Source organism: Trachemys scripta, chromosome 2 (assembly GCF_013100865.1).
Source record: "Trachemys scripta elegans isolate TJP31775 chromosome 2, CAS_Tse_1.0, whole genome shotgun sequence".
Taxonomy (NCBI): Eukaryota; Metazoa; Chordata; order Testudines; family Emydidae; genus Trachemys; species Trachemys scripta.
Genome location: NC_048299.1, coordinates 113,007,214 through 113,035,102, shown reverse-complemented (window position 1 = coordinate 113,035,102; position 27,889 = coordinate 113,007,214). Strand labels below are relative to the sequence as shown.

Sequence of the window (27,889 nt, the reverse complement as noted above, 5' to 3'; positions counted from 1 at the left end):
AGAAGGCAGGCAAATTATATTTTACCCCAGGAGGGTTTTTTATTTTCATACTCACCTGTCTCCAAATTCCTTGAAATTAGAGGTGGCTGTTCAAAGTTCTAAAGGTGGCTTAGATCAGTCTGCTCCCTGAGGGGGACTGGAAGAAAATGGATGTCCTAGGAAGGAAGATTTTTCTCCTCTTCTACACTGAGCCTAAGAGTTGCAAATTATCAGGCTATTATAGCTTGTTAGTAATAGTTTCTCTGGGAGATGATGTTGGCCTTTACTTTAGTGTTACTAGTGGAACAAAAGAAACTTGCTGATGCCATTGTCACAGAGGGACAGCAAGTATCAAAGCATGCTGTGAGAGCGTCTGATTCCTTAAACTCTGCAGACAGGGCTGTAGCAGCTGTGACTTCTCTCCAAAGATATGCATGGCTCAAATCATCAGGTTTACCCCCAGAAACTAAAGCCAAAGTGAAGGTCCTTCCCCTTGAGGAAGAAAGTCTGTTTAGTACCAGGACAGGTAAGATTCTGGAGAAGAGCAAAGAAACAAGGTGTTCAGCAGTATCTTTGGGCATTTATCAGCCACCCAAGAGAAGACCAGGAGTATTTAGGTACCAAAGACAACACCCTTTCTTATCTGCTTTTCCAACACAGAGAAGACATTATTACTAGCTGCAATATCTTCAACAATCTCAACAAAGGAAGATTAATTTCAAACCCAGGTTTAAAGGCAAACCAAATATATTTGGCAACTACAACACGAAACCTTAGGCCACATGTTTGACACATTGTGCCACAGTCCTCAAGCAGTCTTACTCCCCCTCCCCTTGAAGACTGTGACTGACATTATTTCCATTGTTGGGCTTCCATAACCACAGACAGATAGATCTTAAAAATTATTGCCAATGGGTATTCAAAAATCTTCCCCCTTCCAACCCACCCTCACAGTTCCTGTTTAGGAACCCCTTCAACAATAACTTGTTAAGATCAGAGGTTCTGGCTCTAATCAAAATAGGAGTTGTAGAACAGGTTTTCGATGGCTATAGAGGCAGGGGTTTCTTAACTTTTGCTTCTATTATTCCTTCCCTTTCTCCAAAAGATTGGTTTGCAGCCCTTAATTTGAAAAATGTCTATTTTCACATCATCAGAAGAAACACGTAGCAAAAATCTCTTCAGTTCGTAGTGGAGGAGGCCCATTTCCGTGATCACCCTTTAAAGCGCTTTTTTTTTTTTTTTAGCAGATTGCGCAACTGGTTGCCAATCATGCTCTCCGACGGGAAATTTAAAAAAACAAACAAACAAAAAAAGCAGATGCCACACCCCCCGGAAAAGCCCCCAAACAAGCAACATGCTACTTAAAGAAATTAATAGGCCGGGGGTAGGCAACCTTTCAGAAGTGGTGTGCCGAGTCTTCATTTATTCACTCTAATTTAAGGTTTCGCGTGCCGGTAATACATTTTAACGTTTTTAGAAGGTCTCTTTCTATAAGTCTATATTATATAACTAAACTATTGTATGTAAACCAGGTTTTCAAAATGCTTAAGAAGCGTCATTTAAAATTAAATTAAAATGCTGATCTTACGCCACCAGCCTGCTCAGCTCACTGCCAGCCTGGGGTTCTTTTCACCTAGGCCGGCAGCGGGCTGAGTAGGGCCTGCAGCCGGGACCCCAGACCTGGGGGTGGGTGTTTCAGGGGTCAGGGCAGAGGGCTGGGGGAGGGGATGTGGGGCAGAAGGCTGGGGTGTGTGTGTGTGGGGGGTTTCAGGGATCAGGGCAGAGGGCTGGGGTGTGTGGGGGTGTAGGGCAGAAGGCTGGGTGTGTGTTGGGGTGTGGAGGGTTCAGGGCAGAGGGATGGGGCTGTAGGGGTGCAGGACAGAAAGCTGGGTGTGTGTTGGGATGTGGGGGGTGCAGGGCAGAAGGCTGAGTGTGTGTGGGGGGTCAGGGCAGAGGGCTGGGGTGCTTGGTACTCTTATCTCAAATTTATGGGAATGTTAGCTTCTACAACATATATCACCCCATTTGCTTGTTTCAAATTAAGAATAATACAGCACTGGTTATCGGCCAATTACAGACAAGGCACAGACAGTATGAACTGAAAACTTCTCATTCCCAGACGCATGTTATTGTTCCTAGATTGGTGAATCCATTCAACCCTCCTCTTCTTTCTGCAACAGTGACTATAGATGTATCCAGTATAGTTTGGCACACTCATTGCGGCAAGCTCATGGCTTGAGGACGTAGGAATTCCCTGAAGAAAAGGTTGCATTTAAACTAACTGGAATGCAGAGCAATCCAATGTGTGGAAGGTGCGGCATGAATGCTTTCAGTGCCCAAAGTAGTTCAGGTGACCACAGACAACACTGCTGGAATGTTTTCCTTGAAGAAGCAAGGAGGTGAACACTCTTCTCAACTATGCCAAGAGATGATGAGGTTGTGGGAATGATGCATCCTCCATAAGATACATCCCGTAGTGATATACTTACCTCAGAAGAACAACAATCTGGCAGACCAATTAAGCAGAGCTCAAGTGGACAACCATGTGATACAGGAAATATTCACATGCTGGGGCCAGCACAGTTAGACCTCATTGCATCTGTTGATAATTGAAGTCAGTTGCTTGACTGAACTTTGGTTTATTTTGAAATATACTCAAGAGATCAAATAACCAGTGCAAGTCAGGTTTATTAATATGATACAGGAAAGATTTGATACCAGTCTCTGAAAAGCAGTCCAGTGCAGTCAGTGATGTTACATTTGCCTTGTGCAGAAGGTGTGCTCCCAAAGTTGCACCTCTAAAGCCATCTTTTTATACTTTATTTGTTTGCCAGTAAAAGGTACCATATTTGTCATTTGAAACTAGATTCAACCAATTAGTTTTTATCTTATTATTCTGGTACCATGGTGTGTGCCCCTTATCTTTGTTCTGAAACGAACATGCATTCCAGATCATGATGCACCCGTATCTTTGTTCTGGATACATGCATTGCAGGTACTAAAGGGTGTGAAGACACCTGCTAGTCCTGTACCAAGATAAATAGGTATACGAGGATAACTCCCTTTCTGTTGCTATGGGGAAACAATTATGTCCTGGTGCTGATAGTTTTCTATCTACTTAAGCCAAAGCTTACCTCAGCTAATACAAGATGTCATGGTATACTTGACATAAGTGAACAGGATTATAACAAAGGTACAGGTTAATTTGGACTTTATAACTGTTTATATTAATGCTTAATGTGTGTACTTAATGCTTAATATACATGTATGCTAGCCAATGCATATTAGTCAATACAACTAAGCGCAACAGAAAAGGTCAAATGTTTTGTTCCAGGGCAGGAAGAGACCACTTGATTTCCAATGTATTCCTCGTATCATACAGCCAGGGTAGGTCTTTCCCTCTAATATTATTGTTAGAGTTATATGGAAAATAAAACAGGATAAAACCAATCTATTGATCATACCTGCTTTGCCCAGGCAACAATGGTTTACAGATCTATTTATACCTTCAGAAGGATTGTACAAGAGACTTCTAATTGTTCCTGATCTACCAACTCAACAGCATAGCAGAGTATATCACCTAAGCACGGTGCATTTCATAGCATAGGCAGAAGCTTTCTACTGGGCTTAGAACTATCTTTTTTGGCAACTGTTCAGAATGTTCTAGAGAATTCTAGAAAACTTTATATTTTAATATGGAAAAGATCCATTATTTGGGCAAATGACAGTAACATAGCCCCTGCATATGTCTCAATTCAGTTTGTACTTGCTCCAGCATAAGATATCGGGACTGTCTTTCTTTGATTAAGAGTCACCTTTCAGCCATATCAACCTTTCACTCTAAGGTTTATAATAAATCAGTGTTTGCTTGAGTTAGTCAAAACATTTTCTATAGGAAACCTTCCTGTGAAAGCTCCAACTCCCATTTTGCAAATCAATGTAGATTTAATGAAATTAATGAAACAACTATTCAGACCCTTGAAAGAACTTTCTTTATACTATTTATCTATTCAAACAGCTTTTGTATTTGCAATTACATATGCAAGATGAATAACTGAATTACATACATTTATGACAGACCCTCCATTTGTAGTCTTTCATGGAATACCTCACCCCAAATTACTTTCTAAAGCGGTCACAGACTTCCATGTTAATCAATCTGTTAATTTACCTGAGAAGCTAAAGTACATACTTTAGATGTTGAGAGAGCCTGGCCTACTGTTTAGAATAGGACTAAGGAATTTTAGATGTTTACCAAAACTATACATTTCTTAAGCTGATAACAAAAAGGGTCAGGCACTGTATTTCCTATCTTTATTGAAATGGATTAAATTCTGCATCTCAGAAGCATATAGAAAGGGCCTTATCAAAGTCACGGCCATGAAAAACACATCATGGACCGTGAAATCTGGTCTTTTGTGTGCTTTTACGCTATACTATACAGATTTCACAGGGGAGACCAGCATTTCTCAAATAGGGGGTCCTGACCCAAAAGGGAGTTGTAGGCGGATGCAAGGTTATTTTAGGGGGTTGCGGTATTGCCACCCTTACTTCTGTGCTGCCTTCAGCGCTGGGTGGCTGGAGAATGGCGGCAGTTGGCCAGATGCTCAGCTCTGAAGGCAGTGCCCTGCCAGCAGCAGCACAGAAGTAAGTGTGGCAGAACCGCAACCTTCACTACAATAACCTTGTGACTCCCCCTCCCCCAGCTCCTTTTTGGGTCAGGGTCCCCACAGTTACAACACCGTGAAATTTCAAATGTAAATAGCTGAAATCATGAAATTTACAATTTTTAAAATCCTATGACCATGAAATTGACCAAAATGGACCACGAATTTATTAGGGCCCGACATATAGGTCATTGCCATTCCTCTCCCTGAAGTGGTAAGATCATACTCTACTAGAGCTAAGGCAGCTTCAACAGCACACCTCAGATACATTCTAATCGTAGAGATTTGCAGAGTTGCTAGCTAGACCTAAATGTGTGTATGGAACTCCAATGAGTAATGTTTAGTAGAGTCTAGATCAGATGCTCAATTCAACACAGCAGTTCTCCAATCAATTTTCAATTAATTCTCCTTGTCCGACCTGCTTTTATACTTGCCAGTATATCTTGTGAATGGAACTATGCAGAGGCAACTTGAAGGAGAAATGAAGGTTATTTACTTATAATCAGATTGAGATGGACTCAGAATATTTACACTCTCCACCCACCTTCTGCTCTTCCCCAGAGTCGTAAGTATAACATAGAATTGAGCAAGTTGTGGGTAGGAGCTGAGGTCCTTTGAACATTCAGGAATGGATAGGTGGTGGGAGAAGGGGTACGTGAATGCTCTAATGGACACAGTTAATTAGAGACACAAGGTGAGAGAAATAATAACTTTTACTGGACCAACTTCTGTTGGTCAGAGAGATTAGCTTTCGAACTTACACAAAGCTCTTATTTAGAAGAGCTCTGTGTAAGTTTGGAAGCTTGTCTCTCTGACCAACAAAAGTTGGCTTAATAAAAGATATTACTTCACCCACCTTGTCTGTCTAATATCCTGGGACCAACTTGGCTACAACGCTGCATACTGCTAATTAGATTCCTCCATCTGAGCTGCATATGACTGGTGCATCCCATGAAAGGGAATATGTGGAGTCCATCTCTAAGAACTCTGGTTACAAGTAGGTAGCCTTCTTTTGTTTGAGCATAACAGTAAGTAATTCTTTGTTTTGTGGGAGATATCTCTGTCTCTTTTAAGATTCTCTGCTGTTCCTGCACCTTGTTTTTGTAAAGAATAAGTTTAAAAAGCAAGGCAGGTGCACAAATCACTTAAATCCACTGGTTTGTTTACTTTGAGTCTAATATCTGCATCTGCTTTACCTAGTTTTCCTACTTCCAGCATGTATGTATTGCAATGGGAAATACATAAATGGTATCCTGACAGCTGGACTTCAGTTTGGATCTGCTGTCAGAGATGGTAAATGCACTGACAAGGATGGTTAGTTAGATGTTTAACCAAATGTGTCTATAAAAAGGTTGTGCTAACATAAATGGGCTTTATGTTTAGGTTGTAACGGATCCTCCTGTTATGAAGAGAAAATGGCAAGAATGTAAGTGTTCTCTGTATGTTTATATAAGATTAAATTCTGCAATCTTGATTTGGATGTAAGGTCTATTGACTTCAAAGGGAGTTTTGCCTGAGCCATGCACTGCTAGAGTTGTTTGCTAGTTTAGAGTGTGTTACTGTTGTTTGTTACATGTCTCGACTTGCGAGATGCTGAGTGAAAAAACGACATAAGAAAAATTGAAATAGGACACTTATTCCAAAATAAGTGTTCACACACAGACTTGTACAGAAATAACAAAAGGTATGAATTAAAGCCAATTTAGTTATTTTGATGCAAGTTTGTGTGGAGACCAGACCTTAGAGTAGTTGAGCAAGAAGAGCAGTTGAATATAGGTGACCTAATAGTCACTTTCAGCCTATTGAGGAAAAAGTTATCAATTGGAAATCCAGATAAATATGGATTAATCTGTCAGTCTAGATCAAGGATTCTCAAGATTTTTCATAGTGTGAACTACGACTTAACATGGATTACCTCTTGTCCGATAATGATAGCATGGGCTGCCTTCCTTCTTAGTGCATTTACAAAAAAATCCTTGGAGCAACTTCAGCAATTGCTTAGATGGCAAAATAATATTGTATCTGTTTTTTACTGCAATTTAACAAGTGGAGACTATGAGGAGAGCCAGCACCATGTGGCCTGTCAGCTCTTCATATTACCAGTAAATGTAATAGGCAGTAGACAACAGTTTGGGAACCACTGTATTGGGAACCACTGTTTTAGATTTCTAGTCTCTTGAGGTCTGTGAGTTTTTGGTTAGTGTGTTTGTCAATTTTGTCTAGTTGATTCAGCAGAAACCAAAATGTTATCAGGCTAGATTCCAACCAAAGATTACATATAGGGGTGCTTGGGTGAAACTATTTTAAATGCACAAGGAATGCTGTTAGCTTGATAAGGTTTTTTTTTTTTTTTTTTTTTTAACTGAATTTCCAGATTACACAAACTATACAGTAGTGTAAATAAGAATGTTCAGCAATTTATTAATATAAATATTTAAAAATAAGTTGTATAACAAAGGAAGAAATTTACACCTCTCCCCGATATATCGCTGTCCTCGGGAGTCAAAAAATCTTACCGTGTTATAGGTGAAACCACGTTATATAGAACTTGCTTTGATCCGCCAGAGTGCGCAGCCCCGCCCCCCTGGAGCGCTGCTTTACCACGTTATATCCGAATTCGTGTTATATCGGGTCATATTATATCGGGGTAGAGGTGTATTTAGCTGAAACACTTTAAATGTAGCTTTAGATACTTACAAATGAGCAACTTTGAATCTTCCCTAATAAACAGAAAATGTTAATCTAAGTGCATTTCAGGCATGTTTTTCTTGACTACCTTACAGATGGCTACCATTCAAAAGCTAAGGTTCAGCGTGTATATGCTTCAACTAGCAATGAAGGAAAGGCAGAAGGTGATGCTGATAAGGATAAACAGATCACAGATTCTACTCAAAGTTTACCTTCTCAAGGTCAGAGATTTAAACATGTTTTAAAAAATAACTTTATAATGAAATGTTAACCTTTGCAAATTTGTACCACCTATGGTATGTATAGCTTGGCTTGGAAGGATTAGATTTTTGATAAATGTCAGTGAATGTCGATTTCACCACATACACAAACTGATGAAAAATATTTCCATTATAACAGTTGAAATTTACAGATAGACAAAGTAAGAAAAATGTTGCTTGAAAACTTGTTTGATTTAAGGATTTTTATTTTGTATTCTTTGACATGTGATATTTGCCAATTTGTGTTTTAATGGTTATAAAACTCTAACTATATGAATCTCAGCATCTACGGTCAGTAAATATTTTCTGACCTCCCATAATTGCCACAATTATGAAAACTTAACAATAAAAAATGCTTAAAAATAAATATTGATAGCTGTCAATTATTTAAAAAAAAAAATTGAATTATACCAAGCCTATATATAGCTTCTTTAGGTACTTTCAGCATATTTGTGAGTTTGGTGGGTTTGTTGTGTGGAAAACTAAATAGATTGGAAAATATCTCAGCAATTTAAGGAGTGGGGAAGTGAAGGGACACAGCATAAATTGTCTGGAGCTCAGTACAGTACAGAATGCCTTCAGGGAATGAGCCGATCAGCACATGACAAGAACATCTTGGTGATGGTGGACAGTATCTCAATTGCTGCCTATGTTAACAAGGAGGAAGATTGTGTAGCCAGCCTCCGACTCTCTGGGACAGAAAACAAGCGGTCATTGCTAGGTCCTTTCCAGTTACAAGGAAAGTAGACTATCAAAGCAGTTAGTCAATAGCAGGAAGGTCTTTCTTGCCATGGCTCCAATTCTATGCTAAAGTTGTCAAAGTATATTTTAGAGAGCCAAGTACTGTTGCAGTGACAGTAATATGATGCCATGGCAACTATGATGGGTGGAAAAGGTCTATGCTTCTGTCACAGAGTGCACCGGTCACTGCTAGTCTGGTGCCTCCTCTTGGTCACTCTGGGAATTAGCTCTTGAGGTTGATGCCCCCTTCCATGGCTTGCACACCGTCGTTCTGTCTCTCTCACAGGTCTGTAGCTTCTCTCGTTCCAAGAACTGCAGTGTCCTCTTCGTGACTCAGCCCTCTGGTTGGATCACACAGTGTTCTCCCTTTCTGGGGTGGCAAGGTCTTTTCTCCCTAGCAGTATTGACGAGTCTTCCCTCTCACTGCCCCATGGTGCCACTCCCTCAGTGGCTAATAAGGGAACCTGGTCTGCCCTATACTCCAAGTTCCAGTCCAGGGACCCTCAACTCAGCAATTCTGGGCCTTCCTCTCTCAGCCGTCACTGCTCCTTCCCTGGACTGCTTCCTACCACACCTGGTTCCCCTTCTCCCTCTGGGTGTACCAGCTCCAAAACTCTCCTTCCTCTTCCCAGGGAGTGACTGCTTCCTGCAGCCTTTCCTAGGAGCCCCTGTCTGTTGCCAGCTACCTGGCTTATACAGGCCCCGCCTGTTCCTGCATAGCTGAGCCTGCTCTCAGTTAGTTAGTTCCCTGGCTTCCCCTCCAGGTGCAGCCTGTGGAGTTAATTGGCCTGTATGGCCATCTTAACCCCATCACAGCTTCATATGAAGAAATACATAGAACAACCATGTGTTATTCTCTCCATACTTCTACCCACTTTTACAAGCTAGACTTTTAAGAATTATTCGATTCAAGGAGTTATGACTGAGTAAATGGATGAAATTAAGAAAAAGAAACTTAGGGCAAGTCTACACTACAAAGTTAAGTTGATCTAAGTTATGTTGACATACCACCGTTGCAGTAATTAAATTGCTTTTGCATGTCCATGCTACGCTCCTTTTGTCAGTGGTGCACGTCCTCACTAGCAGTGTTTGCATTGAGGCAGAGAGCAGTGCACCATGGGTAGCTGATCCACTGTGCAACTTCCCACCATCTAGTGCGGGGTGTTTTGGGCAGGGTTTTCAATGCCTCATGGGGGCAAACGAGTCACGCAGGGGTGACTGGGAACATGAATTCAATGCCCCATGATGCAGGTTTCTCCATTCCGTAATTTTATCTGCATCCCATAATGTTTCACACCTTTTTTTCAAAAGACCTGTAAACCCATGTGTCTGCTATCTCTATGTGAAACATGGATCCTGCACAGCTCTGCACTGTTGTGATGAGTATTGCAAGCACAATGCACCTGATCCTGCAGTATTTGCAGAGCTGCCACAGGAGCCAGGCAGAACAAGATAATTCCTTGGAGGTTGCCTTGCTGTTGGACATAGAAAGAAACAATTCACAGTTATTGTTGGCATTCATGGAGCAGCTGCAGGTGGTGGAGCGCCAGTTCTGGGCCTGAGAAACAAACATTGACTAGTCAGATAGAATCGTTATGCAGGAATGGGATGACGAGCAGTGGCTGCAGAACTTACAGATGTGCAAGGCCACATTCCTGGAAGTGTTAAGACCTGTTAAGAAAGCTGCAAACAGAGACTTTCTTTTCAGACCACAGGGTCACCATTGGGGATATTGAAATGCCAATAATGATCCTGGGAAACCCAGCCTACCCCTTACTCCCGTGGTTCATGAAGAGGTATTCTGGCCAACTCGACAGCAGCTAGGAGCTCTTCAACTGCAGGCTGAGCCGGTGCAGAATGACAGTTGAATGTGCCTCTGGACATTTGAAAAGCCGCTAGCGCTGTCTACTCACGAGAGTAGACTTCATTGAAAAAAATAGCCAAGTGGTTATAGCTGCCTGGTATGTGTTTTATAATATCTGTGAAGCAAAGGTGAAAAAGTTTCTGCAGTATGCTCTCTGCTGATTTAGATCAGCCAGATACCAGGGCTATAAGAAAAGTTCAGTGAGGAACTATATGTCTCTGGGAGGCTTTGAAGGACCATTTTAATAGTGAGCCACAGTAATGTGTGTTGTTGAAGTGTGTTCTGCCTGGCATTGCTTTTTTTGCAGCCCCAGTATGAATCTTGTAATGAGTGCTGTGTTTGTAGTAATAGAACATTGTAAATGCAAATATTGCTATTATCTCTGAATGATGTCAGACCCAGCCAGCATATGTTGTGAACTTATAAAAGATGAATTAAGTTTCCATAGACTTTTATTCCAAACCCATGCAAACAGACATTTATAACTGAATGAAACTTTATAAATACAGGGAAAAGCACCTTTGAAGGGGAAAGAACAGTCATTTCCATTTCACAAACACATACACAGCTTGTGTCTCTCATAGATCAGTGTATGTGTGGCTGTGATGGTCTGTACTTTCCTCTGGGGTGTAGGGGTACTTCTAGGTAGTGCAGCAGCCCTGTATGCCATGTGGAATGTGTGTGTGTGTGTGGGGGGGAGAAGATGTAGGGAGATCCTAGAATGCAGTTCTCTATGAGAATTGATACTGGCTGTCAACTAGACATCGAGACGATCACTACCCGTTGAGCCCAACAATCTAGGCAGATTTCTGTCCATCTTATAGTCCATCCAATCCATACTTTTTTAACTTGCTGGCAAGAATACTGTGGGAGACTCTGTCAAAAGCTGTTCCCTAGAGCGACTGTTAGCCTCCCTTGCCGCCTTGTACGCCTGCGGTGCTGCTCTATGTCCCTCCTGTAGCCCTCGCCCCCATGCCCCGAATTATCTGCTCATAGATATCGACGTTTCTATGGCTGGATCAGAGTTGTGCCTGCACAACCTCTTCTTGCCACAGACCTAGAAGATCCACCATCTCCTATATAATCCAGGCAGGAGCGTGTCTGCAGCATGGAGCAGGCATGGTCAGCTGTGCAGTTGCTAGTTGAGCTCTCCATGCCAAGCAAACAGGAAATGGAATTTCAAAAATTCACGGGGTTACTCACCACACTGGCTTCTCCTGCTTGGCGTTTCTGGAATAAGCTTAGTCACAGTGGGTGTGCCCTCGGGTGCTGGTGGCTTTCCCGTCCTCACCTCTGCCTGTAGACCTGTTATGGCTGTGTCACGATCCGGTTCCCCCCCCTCTTCTGCTGGACTCCAACAAGAGTACAGCCATTCCTCACAGCAGATTGGCAGTCCACAGCTGGGCTGCTCCTTCCGTGGCTGGGGGTGGGGGGCACCCACTACCCTGGGCCTCGGCCCAGGGACCCTACAAACAGCATCTTCCTGATGCATCTTCCTTCCAGCTCATTGTCTCTATTCCCTGGGCCACTTCCCTGCAGCCTCAGTTCCTTCTGCTCCTACCTCTGGCTCCAGCTCCTTGCCCTCTTCCCACAGCCTCGAGCCGGTAAGTCCTGGCAGCCCATCAGGAGCTCTCTCTAGCTCTCCCAGTCCCTGCTAGCACCTGCCCTTCCCCAGGTGCTGTTTTCTCTGTAGCCTTCTAGGAAGCTAGTCTTCTCCCTAGGGCTCCCTACAACAGACTAACTCGTTCTGGTCTGCAGCTTCCTTTTATGTGGGCCAGCTGGGCCCTGATTGACTGGTCCAGCCACTGCCCTAATTGGCTGTTTCCCCTGCAGCCAATCCTTTGGCTGCCTGCTGCTCAGCCTCCCTAGGCTGGTTTTAACACTCTCAGAGCCAGTGCGGGGCAGGCGCCCTGTCACAGGCTTTAAAAGGGAAGGGGCATGTACCTGGCGTCCAGGCAGCGAAGTTCAAAACAGTGACCAGAGCAATCACAGTGGGGTATTATGGAGGCCACTAAAGGCAATGTAAGTAATGCAGTGTCTACACCGGGGTAGGCAAACTTTTTGGGCCGTAGTTTGCCTACCCCTGGTCTTCATTGACACTGTGTCACCCTAACTACGTCGACCTAAGTGCTATGCCTCTCGTGGAGGTAGAGTTATGTTGGCGTAGCTGGCAAGTTACATCAGCAGGAGAGACATTTTGGTGTAGTACCCACAGAGTTAATCAAGGCAGCTTACGTCGACCTAACTCTGTAGTGTAGATCAGGCCTTAGACTGAATATCAGGAACTCTTCCTAATAGCGACATCTGCTACTCTGTAGAAGAGTGTTCAAAGGGAAGTGGTAGAAGCCTTATTCCTTGTACTTGAAAACTAGATGGCACAAAGCACTGGTGAATATACTGTAGCAAACAATCCTTCATTGACAAGGGACTGTATACCTCAAGAAGTTTTTTCTATCTCTAATTTCAGTGGTTCAAGGAGTTGTATATTCAGTGGCCTGCTTGGGGCAATGTCAGCAAGACAGAAAATACGAAGAGATGATTTAGGATCTTTATAAATAACTGAATAGGCTTGATAAAGACACATCAAAAATGCTTTAGCAATGCTTTTGTCCTTTAAAAACATTAGAAATTAAATGTAAAAATGAATATTAATGCATTACTAGGTAGACATAAAGCATGTAAATGAGAAAATTCCATAAAATATCATTTCTACTGCAATCCTTATTCTAGCATGATGCAGATGTATAATATTTTCCATTTCTTCGTTCCTTGGTAAAAGATAAACCTTAATGTATTAGTGTGTATTTACTGTATACCATAAAATATAAGTTGTGCAACATGGCTTAGTTATTGTTGAAGTAAAAACAATAACTTTTGGACTTCCGCACTTTTGAATGCTTTATTTTTAAGCTTAATGGTGAACTAATGTTTGAGTTTTATTTTATTTATTTATTAATGTAAGGACATTCTAATCAAATGCTACTTTAAAAACTTAAAATTATGAAAAACTGTTAGCAAAAATACCCCATTGTTTTAATTTTTTTCAGATGGAAAGGATACTCAAGATGAACAGGAAAAAAGCCAAAAAGAACAACTGAAACCAGCTGAAAAGCTAAACGCTAACAATGCTGATGAAAGCAACAAAGCTGATGAAAACAGCAAAGGCAACAAGACTGAGTAAATTTAAGTTATTTTTAAAAACTTTACTTTTCCAAGAAAATTACAAGACCAGCATCTAAATCAAATTTGTCTTTGACAGAATTATTTCTGCAAGTCCACACTCATGAGGTCATGAACTATTTAAAAGCATTTAATTGTTAAAGGACATGTGTATCAACCCATAGGCCCAATCATGTTGCAGCTGAGAATAAGATAGACCCATGTCTTTAATTCCTCTCATTCCCCTGGCAACGTACACTTCTAATGGTTAAGAGCCAATACACCTCCATTGCTTCTTACCACTCTGTGGTTAAAAGAGTATCAGCTTTTTCCCCCACCATTCTGTAAAACTTTGTCTTACAGAGTTGCTGTATCTATACTTGACACTTTGTAAATCAAACTGATGGGATTTGAACGTGTTATCTACTATGGTCAGGAATCCTCTATTTGATTGCTCAATGTTAACTACCTTGTCATTCTCCAAAAATCACTTTTCTTGTTGCAGTCATTTCAGCCAGAAGGGTGATCTAAATTGAGTCCCTGATTGCTGATCTTCCCTTTATGTATTTTCACAAAGATAACTCAGAGCTTAATCCTCAACTCAAATTCTTATCCAGAGTGGCATTCAAATTCCATCTGAACCAGCTCTCTACCGTTCTGTCTTTCCTCCTGAATCTTATGGGCTGCCTGATAAGACTAAGTTGCATGTTAAAAGGGCCAATAATTATTACGCAGGACCAAACCCTTCTGGAAATCATTCCAGTTGTTCACCTCTTTTTAAGAAAAGCTCAATGGAAATTATCTCAGTTCAGCAATTGCGTAAATAGAGCCAGGACAGCTATGAAAAGGCTCCAGTGTCAGAAGGTTTCAAAAGTTATTCTGTTAACATAGTAGCTGTCACCACAGCTTGACTCTACTGTTCCTTTCAGTTCACATCTTTATTCACTACTGTTCTCCTAAAACTTGAGCAAAATCAGATGCTCATTTGTGGAGGGCAGTTCTTCAGTCCCTTTTCAGTTAAAGATTCTTATAATATCTACCTGGGGATTTCTAATCTCCTACAGTGAGATTGCTAATCTCCTACTGTGGCTCTGCAGGGACAATCCTGTGAAAGAGCAAGTATATTAGGCACTATACAAACACCGTACATAACACAATGGGGTCCTGGTCCATGACAGGGATTCCCAAGTGCTATGTTTATTATCTGGAGTTCACTGTGTGTGTTGCCTCAGGCCATCCTTTTCTGATACACCTTCCTTTCATGCTTCTTTGGATTCTTGGGAGTCTACCCAGGGAGGAGAGGAACTGATTAAGGTCATGGATCTCTTATATTTGTGGCTTGAACACTTATATCTGAGGCTGATGCGTGCATATCCCATCACAATAGCTTTGATGGTTCCAGAACTAGCAGAAGGTGGCTTTCACCTACAAAAGTGTGAGTTTGCAGAAACAGTACACGTACTAAATAACCTTACCCATATAAATCTACATTTATATACTGAGCATCTCTGTAGTTACATATTATGTTTATTTTGTATCAATTTATAACCATAAATTTTATGTAAAGAAAACTTGTCTTAACGCATAAAGCTCTTACATAAATCAAATTATACTGTACTTAAAAGGCCTCAATATTACACAGTAATATGTTTAGAAAACTTATGGTTTTACTACTGCACTGAGAAAGCTTTTGCTTGATATTATTTAAGAATATTGACCTGTGAGTTTAAAATTGAAGATTTCAGCTTTTATTTTATAAATTACACTTAATTATTGTACAAAAAGATTCACTAATCAGTTTCATAACGAGGGCAGGACATTTCTACTTCAGATCTTTTCTCCCACTAGCAAATACGTAAGTAATCTCTCAGATTGTATTCCAGTAACACGATTCATCAAATTATAAATTTGTGCCCAAACATTAACTATTGTTAGAGAAAATATGCTTGTGAGGGAAACGGGCCTTTGGTTCCTGCATCAGATAGAGTTGATAATGGACGGTCTCAGTGAGCTGAAATTTTTGCCACGTCAAATTACTCATATTCAAGTCATCAGTCTAATTTCCAACCTGGGATCATGTTGGCAGGATTCTGAGTTGTGTATCTGTCTTAATTTTGCAATTCCTAGCATATCATAACTTTAATAGCAAGTTAGGAAATATGAAGTTCAGATAGATATTAGACTTGTATCATTAGGGAAGGGAAAGACAGAAATGAGTCCCAAATGTCATTTTGAATTTCCTTTTATTTTTCTCAGTTTGTGTCATGTTCTTAGCATTCTTGCTGTACAAGACACAAAGATTAAAACAATGTCTGCCCAATCTAAAAGAAGCCAGAATGCACTGTCTTTTTCTGTTATTATTTATTATTATTTTATTTATTAATTGTATTATGAATTTACAAACTGTGGGTACCACACAAACAGGGGTTTAAATGAGGAGAGCGGTAGATTTATGAATTGTAATTAGGAGAACATTCCATATCTATGGGACAAAGAGTGTTAGATTGAAAGCAGGCTTTTGTATTCACTGTCTTCACAGTAATTTGATTGATTGATTGTTTACACTTCTTCTGTAAATCAGTTAGTTGAACATTATATATATGTGTATACTCTATATTTCAAAAGGTGTGATGACAGCAAACAATCAAAAGGTGAAGACAAGGAAGTCCAGGTGAGTATTTGATCTATCAGAAGATTGTTCCAGTTAAAAATAATCCTTTATTTTCTTTTAATTTTTTTCTTTGACTATGATGGAAAAGAATGTTTCAGACCTGTATTCTGGCATATGCAATAGCAGCAAGTTACATTAAGCCAGTAACTCTTATGGAAAAACATTTTATTTTTATATTTTGTAGTAGGGCTTACTATTTCCCCTATAATACGTATAAATTTCTGTCGCAAACATCTGGAATAGTAAAAATGCTCCAGTATGAATGTACACTATAACTAGAGTTAACAGAATGGTTTCATTTTAGTTACCTAAATCGGGGTGCCCAACCTACGGCCTGTGGGCCGTACGTAGCCCACCTGAGCATTTCATAAGGCCCGTGGCCTGCTTCAACACAATATACTAACTGCCAATTCATTAGCATTTTGTTGTCATGTTTGCATCATTTTAGTTTACACAAGTGTGTAAATAGGCATTACTGTACATAGGTTGTTTGTATCTAAATACATACGAAACAAGCTGAACTTAAAATCTAAATCAATACAGGTGAATTTAAATCTTATTAAAATATGTAAAATCTATTTGGTCCACACAAGGTTGTGCTTAGGTTTATGTGGCCCTCCTGCGTAATAGGGTTGGGCACCACTGACCTGAATCATACAAACAAGAAATCCTCAGGGTGTTTTTACATCTTTTTTTTTTTTTTTTTTTTTTTACAGGATAAAGCGAAAGATGATGATGAAATAAAGTCTGAAGAATTCACTAGCCATGAAGAACTACTAGGATATTTGGTAGGTGTTAAATTTATGTTGAGCCAAGTTTGATGAAAAATTTAATGAAATATTTAATGTAGCTTATAGTTGATTAAGACTGTGGTCAAAAAGCAGAAGATATATTGAATGTAAAACATAGGTAGTCTGTTAATTAAAAAATACTTCTTTTATGTATGATGGTTCCACCTGGAACAAAAATTTGGAGTGGGATTCTAATGGGAAGAAAATCTAAGGGCAAATGTACTTCAGGAGTGTTGGCAGTTTCTGGGAGACCATATCAAAGACACAACAGCAAACTATTCCAAGGTGAAGGAAAGATAGGAAGACTAGTTAGAGGCCAATATGGCTGCATGAGGCACTCTTTAATAGCGTGAAAATAAAAAAAGAATCCTATAAAAAGTGAAAATGTGGACAGATTGCTAAAAATAAGTACAGAAGAATAGTACAAGCATATAGGGACAAAATCAAGAAGGCTAAGGAACAAAATGAGTTATATCTAGCAAGGGACATGAAAGGAAATAAGAAAAGGGTCCATAAATACATTAGGAGGAAGAGAGATGAAGGAAAGAATAGGTCCACTGCTTAGTGGGGAAGGAGAACGAATAATGGACAACATCAAGAGGAATGAGGTGTTTAATGCCTGCTATTTTGCTTCAGTCTTCACTGAAAAGGTTAATTGTGACTTGATGATTAACACAATTAATATTAACAAGAGGGAAGGAACATAAGCCAGAATATGGAAAGAACAGGTTAAAAAAAATTGAGATAAATTAGATGTATTCAAGACAGGGCTGTTGTATTAATTTAAATGGAATAAATGGGCCAAAAGAGTCAAAGGTTAACATGACCCTGTCACTATCCAACAATAAACAGTGTTAAACACAGTTTGGGGTTTGGTATACAGAGAACTCAGCTTGCTTAATACCATGGCAAACACACCAGAATGGCAGATGAAATTCAGTGTTGATAAATGCAAAATAATGCACAATGGAAAACATAATCCCAACTATACATATAAAATTATGGGGTCTAAATTAGCTGTTACAATTCAAGAAAAAGATCTTGGAGTCGTTGAGTGATTGAGTCATTGTGGATTGTTCTCTGAAAACATCCACTCAGTGTGCAGCGGTACAAAAAAGAAAACAGAATGTTGGGAATCATTAAGAAAGGGTTAGATAATAAGACAGAAAATATCATATTGCCTGTATATAAATCCATGGTACGCCCCATCTTGAATACTGCGTGCAGATGTGGTCACCCCATCTCAAAAAAGATATATTGGAATTGGAAAAGGTTCAGAAAAGGGCAACAAATGATTAGGCATATGGAACAGCTTCCATATGAGGAGAGATTAATAAGACTGGGATTTTTTAGCTTGGAAAAGAGATGACTAAAGAGGGGGGGATATGATATAGGTCTATAAAATCATGACTGGTGTGGAGAAAGTAAATAAGGAAGAGTTGTTTACTACTTCTCATAATACAAATGGGTCACAAATGAAATTAATAGGCAGCAAGTTTAAAACAAAAGGAAGTATTTCTTCACACAACGCACAGTCAACCTTGGAACTCTTTGCTGGAGGATTTTGTGAAGGCCAAGGGTTAAAAAAAATAGTTAAATTCATGGAGAATAGGTCTATCAATGGCTATTAGCCAGGACTGGCAGGGATGCTGTCCCTAGCCTCTTTTTGCCAGAAGCTGGGAATGGGAGACAGGGGATGGATCACTTGATGGTTACTTGTTCTGTTCATTCCCTCTGGGGCACCTGAAATTTGCCACTGTGAGAAGACAGGATACTAGGCTAGATGGACCTTTGGTCTGCTCCAGTATGGTCGTTCTTATTTTTTTAACAGTGTATTAAAGATAAAGAAGAAAAAACCATTAAAGCATTTGAAATGTAAAATATTAAAGTTTTTGTTTTAAAACAATCCCTTATTCCCTTTCCCTTTAGCTGAAAAGAGTTTTTAGAAAGAAAACCTCTTTGTTTGACAGTTTTTTACATGGTATTAAAGATGGCAATAGCTATTGAGATGGCTTGGAGCCGCTGTTGCTGAGGTCTGATCCCTTTTCCTAGAAGACAAAACAAGACAAACGCATACCTGAGGGGATAGAAGTGAACCGCAAAGATAGGAAATGCAGCTTCTGTCTTTGATGTTGACTCACACTTGTAACCTTACTGCTGGAAAAACACAGACATGGCACATGGTTTTATTAGCCACTCCAAAATCTGTAAAAGTGTACCAGCATCGAGCTGTAAAGAAGGAGCTAAAAGTGATGCCCTTGGGTCACAGGCTCACAACAGTGTTGTAAAATATGCAGTCCTTGCCGGCTGAGCCAGATTCTTTTATTAGACAGAAGATGAAAAGAGAAGGATAGGAAAGAGAATTAATAAGGTGGTGAAGAAGAGGGTCATGCTGGGAGGGCGGGGGTGTGTGACAAAGTCACATCCCAGATGTTTTGGATTTAGCTAGAACCAGTGGAAGGGACAATGTCATCTGGGTCACTCTCTTGGCTTGGTCTGATCAGGATATTTCTCTGGATTAGGATAGCGATGGTACAATGGTGTCATGCTGGATCTCAAGGTTCCAGGAGATGGTGGGGCCTGACAGTCATGATGAAGTCACTCCTTCCCCCACTTTCACTCAGTCAGTGTCTCAGGCTACATCTACACTACAGGGGGGAGTCGATTTAAGATACGCAAATTCAGCTACGTGAATAGCGTAGCTGAATTCGACGTATCGCAGCCGACTTACCCCGCTGTGAGGATGGCAGCAAAATCGACCTCTGCGGCTTCCCGTCGACGGCGCTTACTCCCACCTCTGCTGGTGGAGTAAGAGCGTCGATTCGGGGATCGATTGTCGCGTCCCGACGGGACGCGATAAATTGATCCCCGGGAGGTCGATTTCTACCCGCCGATTCAGGCGGGTAGTGTAGACCCAGCCTCAGTAGCCAGCTTTTCCATCAGTGTCTCTTCTTGAGGACCCCAAAAGGGAGTGATGGTCAGAATAACCACATCCCTTCATTATTTTGTTTACCACTTTCGCCTAGTTTTTGACACACCAGTTTTGGGTCACCAATTTTTCAGTCCCACTCTTTTCTTGTTCACCCGGCATGATCTTAACACAATCCTTGAGTTATATCAGTAGGGCCTTTTTTTGAGGGGTGGGGGCGGGAACTAATTCAGTCTCTGTCTTGCTTTTGTGTCTTTTCCCATCAACATTTGTTGGTAAAGGTTATTGTGACATTTTATTAATGTTACTTTTTATAGTGGACCTCACAATTAGGATAAATTTGTAGGCCCAATTATCACAATAGACCTGATGAAATTAACTCTAGGGTACTTACGAATCTAGCTAAAGCAATCACAGAACTATTAGCAATTATCTTTGAAAACTCATGGAGGACGGGTGAGATCCCAGAGGACTGGAGAAGGGCAAATGTAGTACCTATCTTTAAAAAGGGGCTCAGAGAACCTGGGGAATTATAGACCAGTCAGCCTAACTTTGATACCTGGAAAGATATTGGAATAAATTATTAAACAATTAATATGTAAGCACCTAGAGGATAATAGGATGATAAATTATAGTCAATACGGATTTGTCAAAAATGGCTCATACCAAACTAACCTAATTTCCTTCTTGGACAGGTTTACTGCCCTAATGGATAGGGGAAGCATTAAATGTGAGATCTTGATTTTTAGTAAAGCTTTTGACACAGTCCCACATGACATTCTCACATGCAAACTAGGGCAGTGTGGTCTAGATGAAATTACTATAAAGTGGGTGCACAAATGGTTGAAAAGCTGTGCTCAGAGTAGTTATCAGTGATTCATTGTCAAGATGGGATGATATATCAAGTGGGGGTTCCTGCAGGAATCTGTCACGGATTCGGTGCTATTCAGTATTTTCATTAATTATTTGGATAATGTACTGAGAGTACACTTATAAAATATGCAGATGACACCGAGATGGGAGGAATTGCAAGCACTTCAGCAGACAGGAGTAGAATTCAAAACGACTTTGATAAATTGTAGAATTAGTCTGAAATCAACAAGATGAAATTCAATAAAGACAAGTACAAAGTATTTCACTTAAGAAGGAAAAATCAAATGCACAAATACAAAATGGGGAACAAGTGGCTAGAGAACAGTACTTCTGAAAAGGATCTTGAGATTATAGTGGATCACAAACTGAATGAGTCAGGAATGTGATGCAGGTGAGAAAAAGGCAAATATAGTTCTGGGGTGTATTAACAGGAATATAATGTTATGTAAGATGCAGGAGGTAAATGTTCTACTCCATTTGGCACTGGTGAGGTTTCGGCTGGACTACTGTGTCCAGTTTTGGGCATCACAGTTTAGGAAAGATGTGGAGAGAGTCCAAATTGGAGAAAGTCCAAAGGCAAGCTATTAAACTAGGTATATTTAATCTTGAGAAAAGAAGACTGAGGAAGGGCCTAATAACAGTTCCCAAATGTGTTAAGGGCTTAGCAGATATATGTGGTGGCTGCTTTCCAACAGAGCCTGGCCACTTCCTGGTTCAGGATCCTTCCCCTTACCTAGTCAGAAGAAGGGAAATAGAGTCAGAAAGGGGCTGATGTCAGTTGTAGTCTTTTTCTTAGCAGATCCATCGTACATGGGATCAGTCCTGGAATTTGCCTCCTGCACAAGATTATGCAGAAAACTTTCTTTTCTCTGCCCAGTGGCAAGAGAGCAATGGAAAGTAGGCTGTTTAGTGTTCTTCTAGGGGAGCATTGATCTCAATACCTTATTGTACTGATCCATTCTTGTATCTGGCATCTGTATCTTATAGTTGGTTTGAATTACATGTTTTGGAATTGCTCTTGATGCCCACTGACCATCTTTACTGGAATACTCTGGTGTTTAAATATGAGGCTCTAAATGTTTAGCTTCTTTCATTATAGAATTTGTTTTTCTCTGATTCACCCACTGCCGTCTCTCCTTGCTTCCTTGTTGAACTTTAGCTTTCAGTTGTGATTTGTTCGGTCTCCTGTTCATTAGCATCTGGGCTGAAGATGCACCCATCTCCATGGTTGAGTTTTAACACTTCAGTATGATTGAGTTCCTGTCCCTCTTTACTTGCTTTAGTTAAAATAAGTATGCTTATTGTTCAGTTAATCTATTTGGGGAAAATATAGATTGCATAAATTTTGTATGATATTCTAGTTCAGCGGTTCTCAAACTGTGGGTAGGGATCCCAAAGTGGGTTGCAACCCCATTTTAATGGGGTCGCTGGGACTAGCTTAGACTTGCTGAGGTCTGGGGCTGAAGCTTGAGCCCTGCCGCCCGGGGCTGAAACCCGAGGGCTTCAGCCTGGGATGGCGGGGCTCAGGTTACAGGCCCCCTGCCCGGAGCTGAAGCCCTTGGGCTTCTGCTTTGTTCCCCCTGCCCAGGGCAGTGGGACTTGGGCTTTGTCCCCCCCGACCCAGGGCGGCGGAGCTCAGGCAGGCTCAGGCTTCTGTCTCCCCTCCTGGAGTCGTTTAGTAATTTTTGTTGTCAGAAAGGGGTTGTGGTGCAATGAAGTTTGAGAACCCTGGCTCTAGTTTTTTTAGAAGCAATGAAGAATATAGTGGCTTTCTGTTTTAGAAGAGTTTATCCCATCTTAACTGCCTAGCAAATAATATTTTAATGTGATTTATGATGACCTTAGTCATCACTGCCATAATTTCATTAGCTCAAAAAAAAAAAAAAATCCACTGCTTTTAGTAATCTGTTATCAGGTAGCTTCCCTTTACTAAATATTTATTTTGCATGTTTGTTATTAGCTGCTGTTTTGTTTATAGGATCCTGTTTGAAAAATAGTGATGCAAACTCAAATGGAACAAATACTGTTTGTTTTAAAAGTAATCCCAATAGTCCATTGATAAATTATTTGGTGTATTGGTTACGTAGTGAGATACTGGCTTTGACATGTAAAACCTCAAGTGTCTTGGTACCTGCCTCTCTCTGCATGCAATACTTCCTCAGTTGTGATCAATAAAGGTGCTCAAGCTGGAATCTTCTCATCTTAGGAGAAGAAGAAGATACTGACAGGGCAGTTTCTGTGGGGGCCCCTATCTTTGGAATTCATGCCTCCCTCGGCCTGAATTTGTTAACCTTTGGGGCTTGCTTCAAGGCTCTTTTATACACTCAGGCTTCTAAGGAAAGCATTTGAGGCTTAAGTTCACTTTGGGTTGTTGTTGTTTTTTTTTTTTTGCTATTTGGGGAATGATAAAGCTGCTGAATTTGTTGATTCTTGTATGAATATTGCTATCAGAAAATTACATAAGTGTGTAACTCCAATAGGTACTCTTAAAGGTGTTTCTATATAAACTGAAATAAAATTTGATGTTACAAGCAAAACAATGAGTAATAGCTCATCTATGCCATAGATGAAAAGTTAATTGTCTCCTTCATCTTTTAAAACATGTTTTGATTTTTTACCTTTTTTTTCCAGCAAAGCTTTGAGATACTGACTGAAGATGATGCATCCTTTATCCTAAAGGTTACACAAACTCTTACGAATGCATTGGTGGAATATCGGCAACAGGGTGCACCAACAAATGTAATTTTCTATATTTTAGTAAATGATTGAATCTGTCTTGACTTCTGTGGCCTATAAAGAGTACTGATCAAGTATTCATACTGGAACAGAATGGACATGGGTGCAACCTCCAAGTTTTGTCCATTGAGATTTTGAAAGATTTATAGTGAAGATAGTATGAGAAAATCATAGCTTTTCCTGTACAGTTGTAACATTTTTGCTCCCATTCTGTTGCTGACTAGAGGTGCATGAAATATTCTAATAAATGTTATGACAATTTGCCTGATTTGGGGGCCATTTTAAAAAAAGTATTTGAAATTTTGTGCTATATTTTCTTCACTATATCTTATTGAAAGTTCAAAATCCATTTTGGCTTAAAAGTTCATACCTTTGAGTGATACCGTTTGTGGTGCCTAAAAGCCACATGGGCTGGAGGATTAAGCATAGAGCTTGAAGCCAGAACATCCTAAATCCTGCTTCTATCTTTTCCAGTGATTGGCCTTATTAGTGTGTTCTCATATAGTACTTTATACACACTATTAAGGCCCAGTCCTGCAAACATTTAATTATGTGCACAACATTACTCATGTGAGTAATTCCACTGACTTCTGTGACACTATTTGCATGTGTAAAGTTACACATGTAATTAAGTATTTGCAGGATTGGGTGTAGGTTGGTAAATATATAATTACCCTCATTTTTTTGTCTGTGTCAAAAGCAGGAATAAGAACAGGAGTACTTGTGGCACCTTAGAGACTAACAAATTTATTTCAGCATAAGTTTTCGTGGGCTACAGCCCACTTCTTCAGATGCAATAAAACTCTGATCTTTTGGGCCTCCATCCTGTGTCTAATACATTTGGAAAATTGGGAAACATAAATTTCCAATAGTATATAAAGCTTTTGCTTTGCAGACTGGTGGTTTATGGAGATATAGGCTCTTTAGTGTGTTTTTTTGGACTAGCACATAGTGCCTTTTTGTCACTGGACTGGGACTTAATTAGAGCAAATGTTCTGTCCCTAAAAATTTTACTTGCTACTAACTCTAGCATAACAAGTTTTTTAGATGTATGTTTTTGGAAACTGTTATTTATTTAATCCGTCAGTGTGGAATTTGTTTTTTTTGGTGAAGATACTGTTCCTATTTCTTCTCTCCGGAAGTGTTCTACAGACCTAATTTTAAGAGTTGATTGTTTAAAAAACTTGAAAGAGGTTATGCATGCAATTTTTTAAAATTTTTAGGACTCTTTAGATTCTGAACCAAATCAAGAAAAAACAATTGAACATTCGACAGAACAATCTGATGCGACTTCGGTGGATATTAGTGACGCTAAGACTGGTAAAGTTTTAAGAATTTAAGACTCCATTTCTTTAAATATATTTTAACCCTAATATTGAGTTGTGTGAAAACGTGTAGTATTTTTTTCTGCTTCACTGAAGCAGAGCTTCGAAATGATCAAGTTCAAGTAATTAGATTAATGGGCTTCTTTCTCTACAGATATAGGAAGGCATATCAACCAATCAGAAAATAAAGGCTATTCACCCAATACATTTAAATGTAGAAATTTATAGGACTTTTAAAATTCATGGCTCATTAGATTGTTCCACTGGAAATGAATGGGAGATTTCTGTGTTTCCTGCAAGCACATGCTAGTCTTTAAATGGACATCAATGTATGCAGTCTGAACATTTGCAACCTAAAATGTTCTAGCTCTTGTTGAATTGATAGAGGCTAATTATTTTAAAAAATTAATGTGCTCAGAAAAGTCTTTATTCCCAAAGAAAGAATGAAAGTTCTGAAGTCTTAAAACTTGAATCGAATTAGGAGAAAAGTATGTTTTAAAAAGATGATGATCTCCAGCATCTAAATGTGCCAGTTTGGAGAGAGGGAAGTATGATTGCACTTCCAGGAGGACTGATGAGGCTGGGTCATTGCATGCAAGCAAACAAGTCCATGATTTTTGGTGCCTTATTCCTGATTTAAGAGGGTTTCGTAGTCAGTCTTTTTTTCCCTTCCTCCTCCTCTCCCCCTTGAAGAGGAACAGACTAGACTCAGATCCAGTCTACTCCCAGAAATTGCAGAGTTAACTAAATTGATTTCTTGGCCAGCTAAGTTAAATGATTGCAACCCCCCCTTTATCCAGCAGCTGAACACTTTGCAGCTTCTTAGCCTCTGTGGTTCTGCTCCTGATGTATTAGAACAAGAAACTTACATCTCTCTAGGGAAGGAGTTCATTCTTGGGACTAACAGATTCTGTTTTTGTCATACCATCTGGTTTTATGGGGAACACACTCCCCTGCCAGTAAGTAAAAATATCCAGAAATTCCAGTGCACCTCCTTTGTCTGTAACTTTTTGACAAGGTGACAATATTTCCTAAGAAGCATAGCATCTTAAAATTTCACTTAATATGCCATTAGTGAAACTTGGAATTACCTGCAGTATATGAAGTTTTGGAACTATGGTCTTTTTTTTTGTATACATAGTGGAAGTAACTTTTTTTTCCTTGCAGGGTTTTCAGCAAATTATATGTCAGACAGGAGGCAGCATCCTGCCCAACAACCATATGACAGCACAGCAGCAAAGTCTAATGTTAGTGGAACATTCATGAAAAAGGATTCACCATCAGTGAACTTTTCAAAAAACAATGCTACAAATTGGAAACGTGGGACTTTTCAATCCACGTTTAGAGTATTAAGTAATGAAGAGTCCTTAGAGTCTGCTTCTGCTGCTGAAGAGCAGCGTCCCTCCTCTTCTCAAAACATGTCTAATAAAAAGTTATCTGCTACTGAGAGAGATGCACCCCAAAACTCTTTACCTGACTCTTTGAGAACATCATATGAAAACGATGTCACTACTGAATTTTTCAATAGTGTAAGAAATATGGATGCTGCTGAGGTTACGGCTACTCTACAGAAAATAGCAGCCACAAATCCAGCCTTCAGAGGTAATCTGCTTGCATATGTATACCTTAATTTTGTTTGTAGTAAATTTTTTTTAAATGATGTTGTTGAAGTGGAGCAGAGCTCTTCAGATAAAGTGTATTTTGTGGATTTATAAGGACAGAAGTTGATGAGACAATATTGTCTTCTCTTAGTTCTTAATATTTTCAACTTGCCACTTCATCAGGACCCACTCTCTTTCTTAGGGATGAAGGTCTAAATGCTTGTTCTCCTCTGAAGATGTCATATGTATCTTAATTTTTATTGCCTTTCGGTATTTTCCTGTTAGCTCTTAGTAATGTATACAAGTTTTTCCTATCATGAAGATTCAATTGACTAAAATCAAGCATGCCTTCTTGAAAGAAGAGGGTGAATCTAGGACCTGTATGGTGGTTAGTATGATGTTGTTTTTAGGGTTTGAGATTTATGGCATGTAAGAAGCCTTTGCTTGTACAATTCTTAGGAACATGTATACTCATATTCAGTAATGTTCTCAGTAAACAGCTCTTAATCGGGAGACAAGTAATTTAATATCTTACTATAAGCTCCTGATAAGAGTCCCAGCTTCTGAACTCTCCCATATCTCTATATCCAACTCTTCTGCTATCCTCCCCCTGACAAGCAGCTTATCCTCATTTCTAAGCCTCAAACACACAATTTCTGTGTGCACCTGGAAATTTGGTACCATTCTGATCATTAAGACTCCTGAGATAATTCTAATAATATATATAAATTTGTTTCATTTAGTATGAAATCCTCCAAAACTCATGAAAACGTCCAGATGTTTCATTAGTACATTTTTGTTTGTTTTAAAATAATCATTATTAGAAAAACCTTATCAGCAAATCACTCATTTTCTCTTCTCCCTTTTTATTAAAGGTATTGACATTCCAAATGTGATAAGGATCTTGACTGAAAGTGGGACTCTTAGAGCATCAAACAGCAACAGTGTGCAGTGATAAGGGAAAACAAGAAGTGAAATTAATATTGTAATGTGTAAACTGAAAATTTGTCACTTTTATGCAATTAATTTCAGTGTGTTCAAACTCTGTATAGTGTTACTTGTTATATCTCCAGAGTAATAGTTTGAATTTGCAGATTTGTGTGTTATATTTATTTCTCCCAATAGCTGCAATTTCTGTATTTGTGGAAAGAGACTGTAATGTTGATTTAAAAAAAAATATTTTTTCTTTGTTAAAGATAATCACTTTTGAAAATTACCCCTAAAAATGGTTTAGCTATATCTTGGCTAGAAAGCTTTTCGGTTTTACATAGTGGAGGGCTGATCTTTTTTTCCTAATTCTTCAAAAAAATAACTGAAGAAAGGAATTGCATGGGTAGAGTAGAATATACAGGCTTGAACCTTCTAGGTCATTAGTTCAAATTTTACTCAAAATTATCTATATCCGAAAGATACTTCCTTTTGCAGCTATTCTTTGGCCACTGGACCTAATCCAAAGCCCCCTTTTAGTTAAGAGAGAGACTCCCATTGACTTATGTGGTCTTTGGATCAGGCCCCATCATGTGTGAAATAAGATTATAGTGTCAGTCTGGTTCCTGGTTGAGGTGTCCAAATTGCATGAAACCCATCAGTATTGGAAACTTAATT

At 39.6% G+C, this 27,889-nt stretch overlaps 1 protein-coding gene across 1 annotated transcript in view; it reads left to right on the top strand.

Moving 5' to 3' along the window:
* Positions 1-27,479, top strand: part of LOC117872708 — a 65,983-nt gene extending 38,504 nt beyond the window's left edge. The window contains exons 9-17 of the mRNA XM_034761438.1: positions 6,030-6,072; positions 7,430-7,555; positions 13,247-13,376; positions 15,984-16,029; positions 16,746-16,817; positions 23,254-23,361; positions 24,582-24,678; positions 25,851-26,285; positions 27,160-27,479. Coding sequence (XP_034617329.1) covers positions 6,030-6,072; positions 7,430-7,555; positions 13,247-13,376; positions 15,984-16,029; positions 16,746-16,817; positions 23,254-23,361; positions 24,582-24,678; positions 25,851-26,285; positions 27,160-27,239 — 1,137 coding nt within the window. The 3' untranslated portion in view covers positions 27,240-27,479. The remainder of the gene's footprint in view (positions 1-6,029; positions 6,073-7,429; positions 7,556-13,246; positions 13,377-15,983; positions 16,030-16,745; positions 16,818-23,253; positions 23,362-24,581; positions 24,679-25,850; positions 26,286-27,159) is intronic.
* Positions 27,480-27,889: the final 410 nt, after the last annotated feature.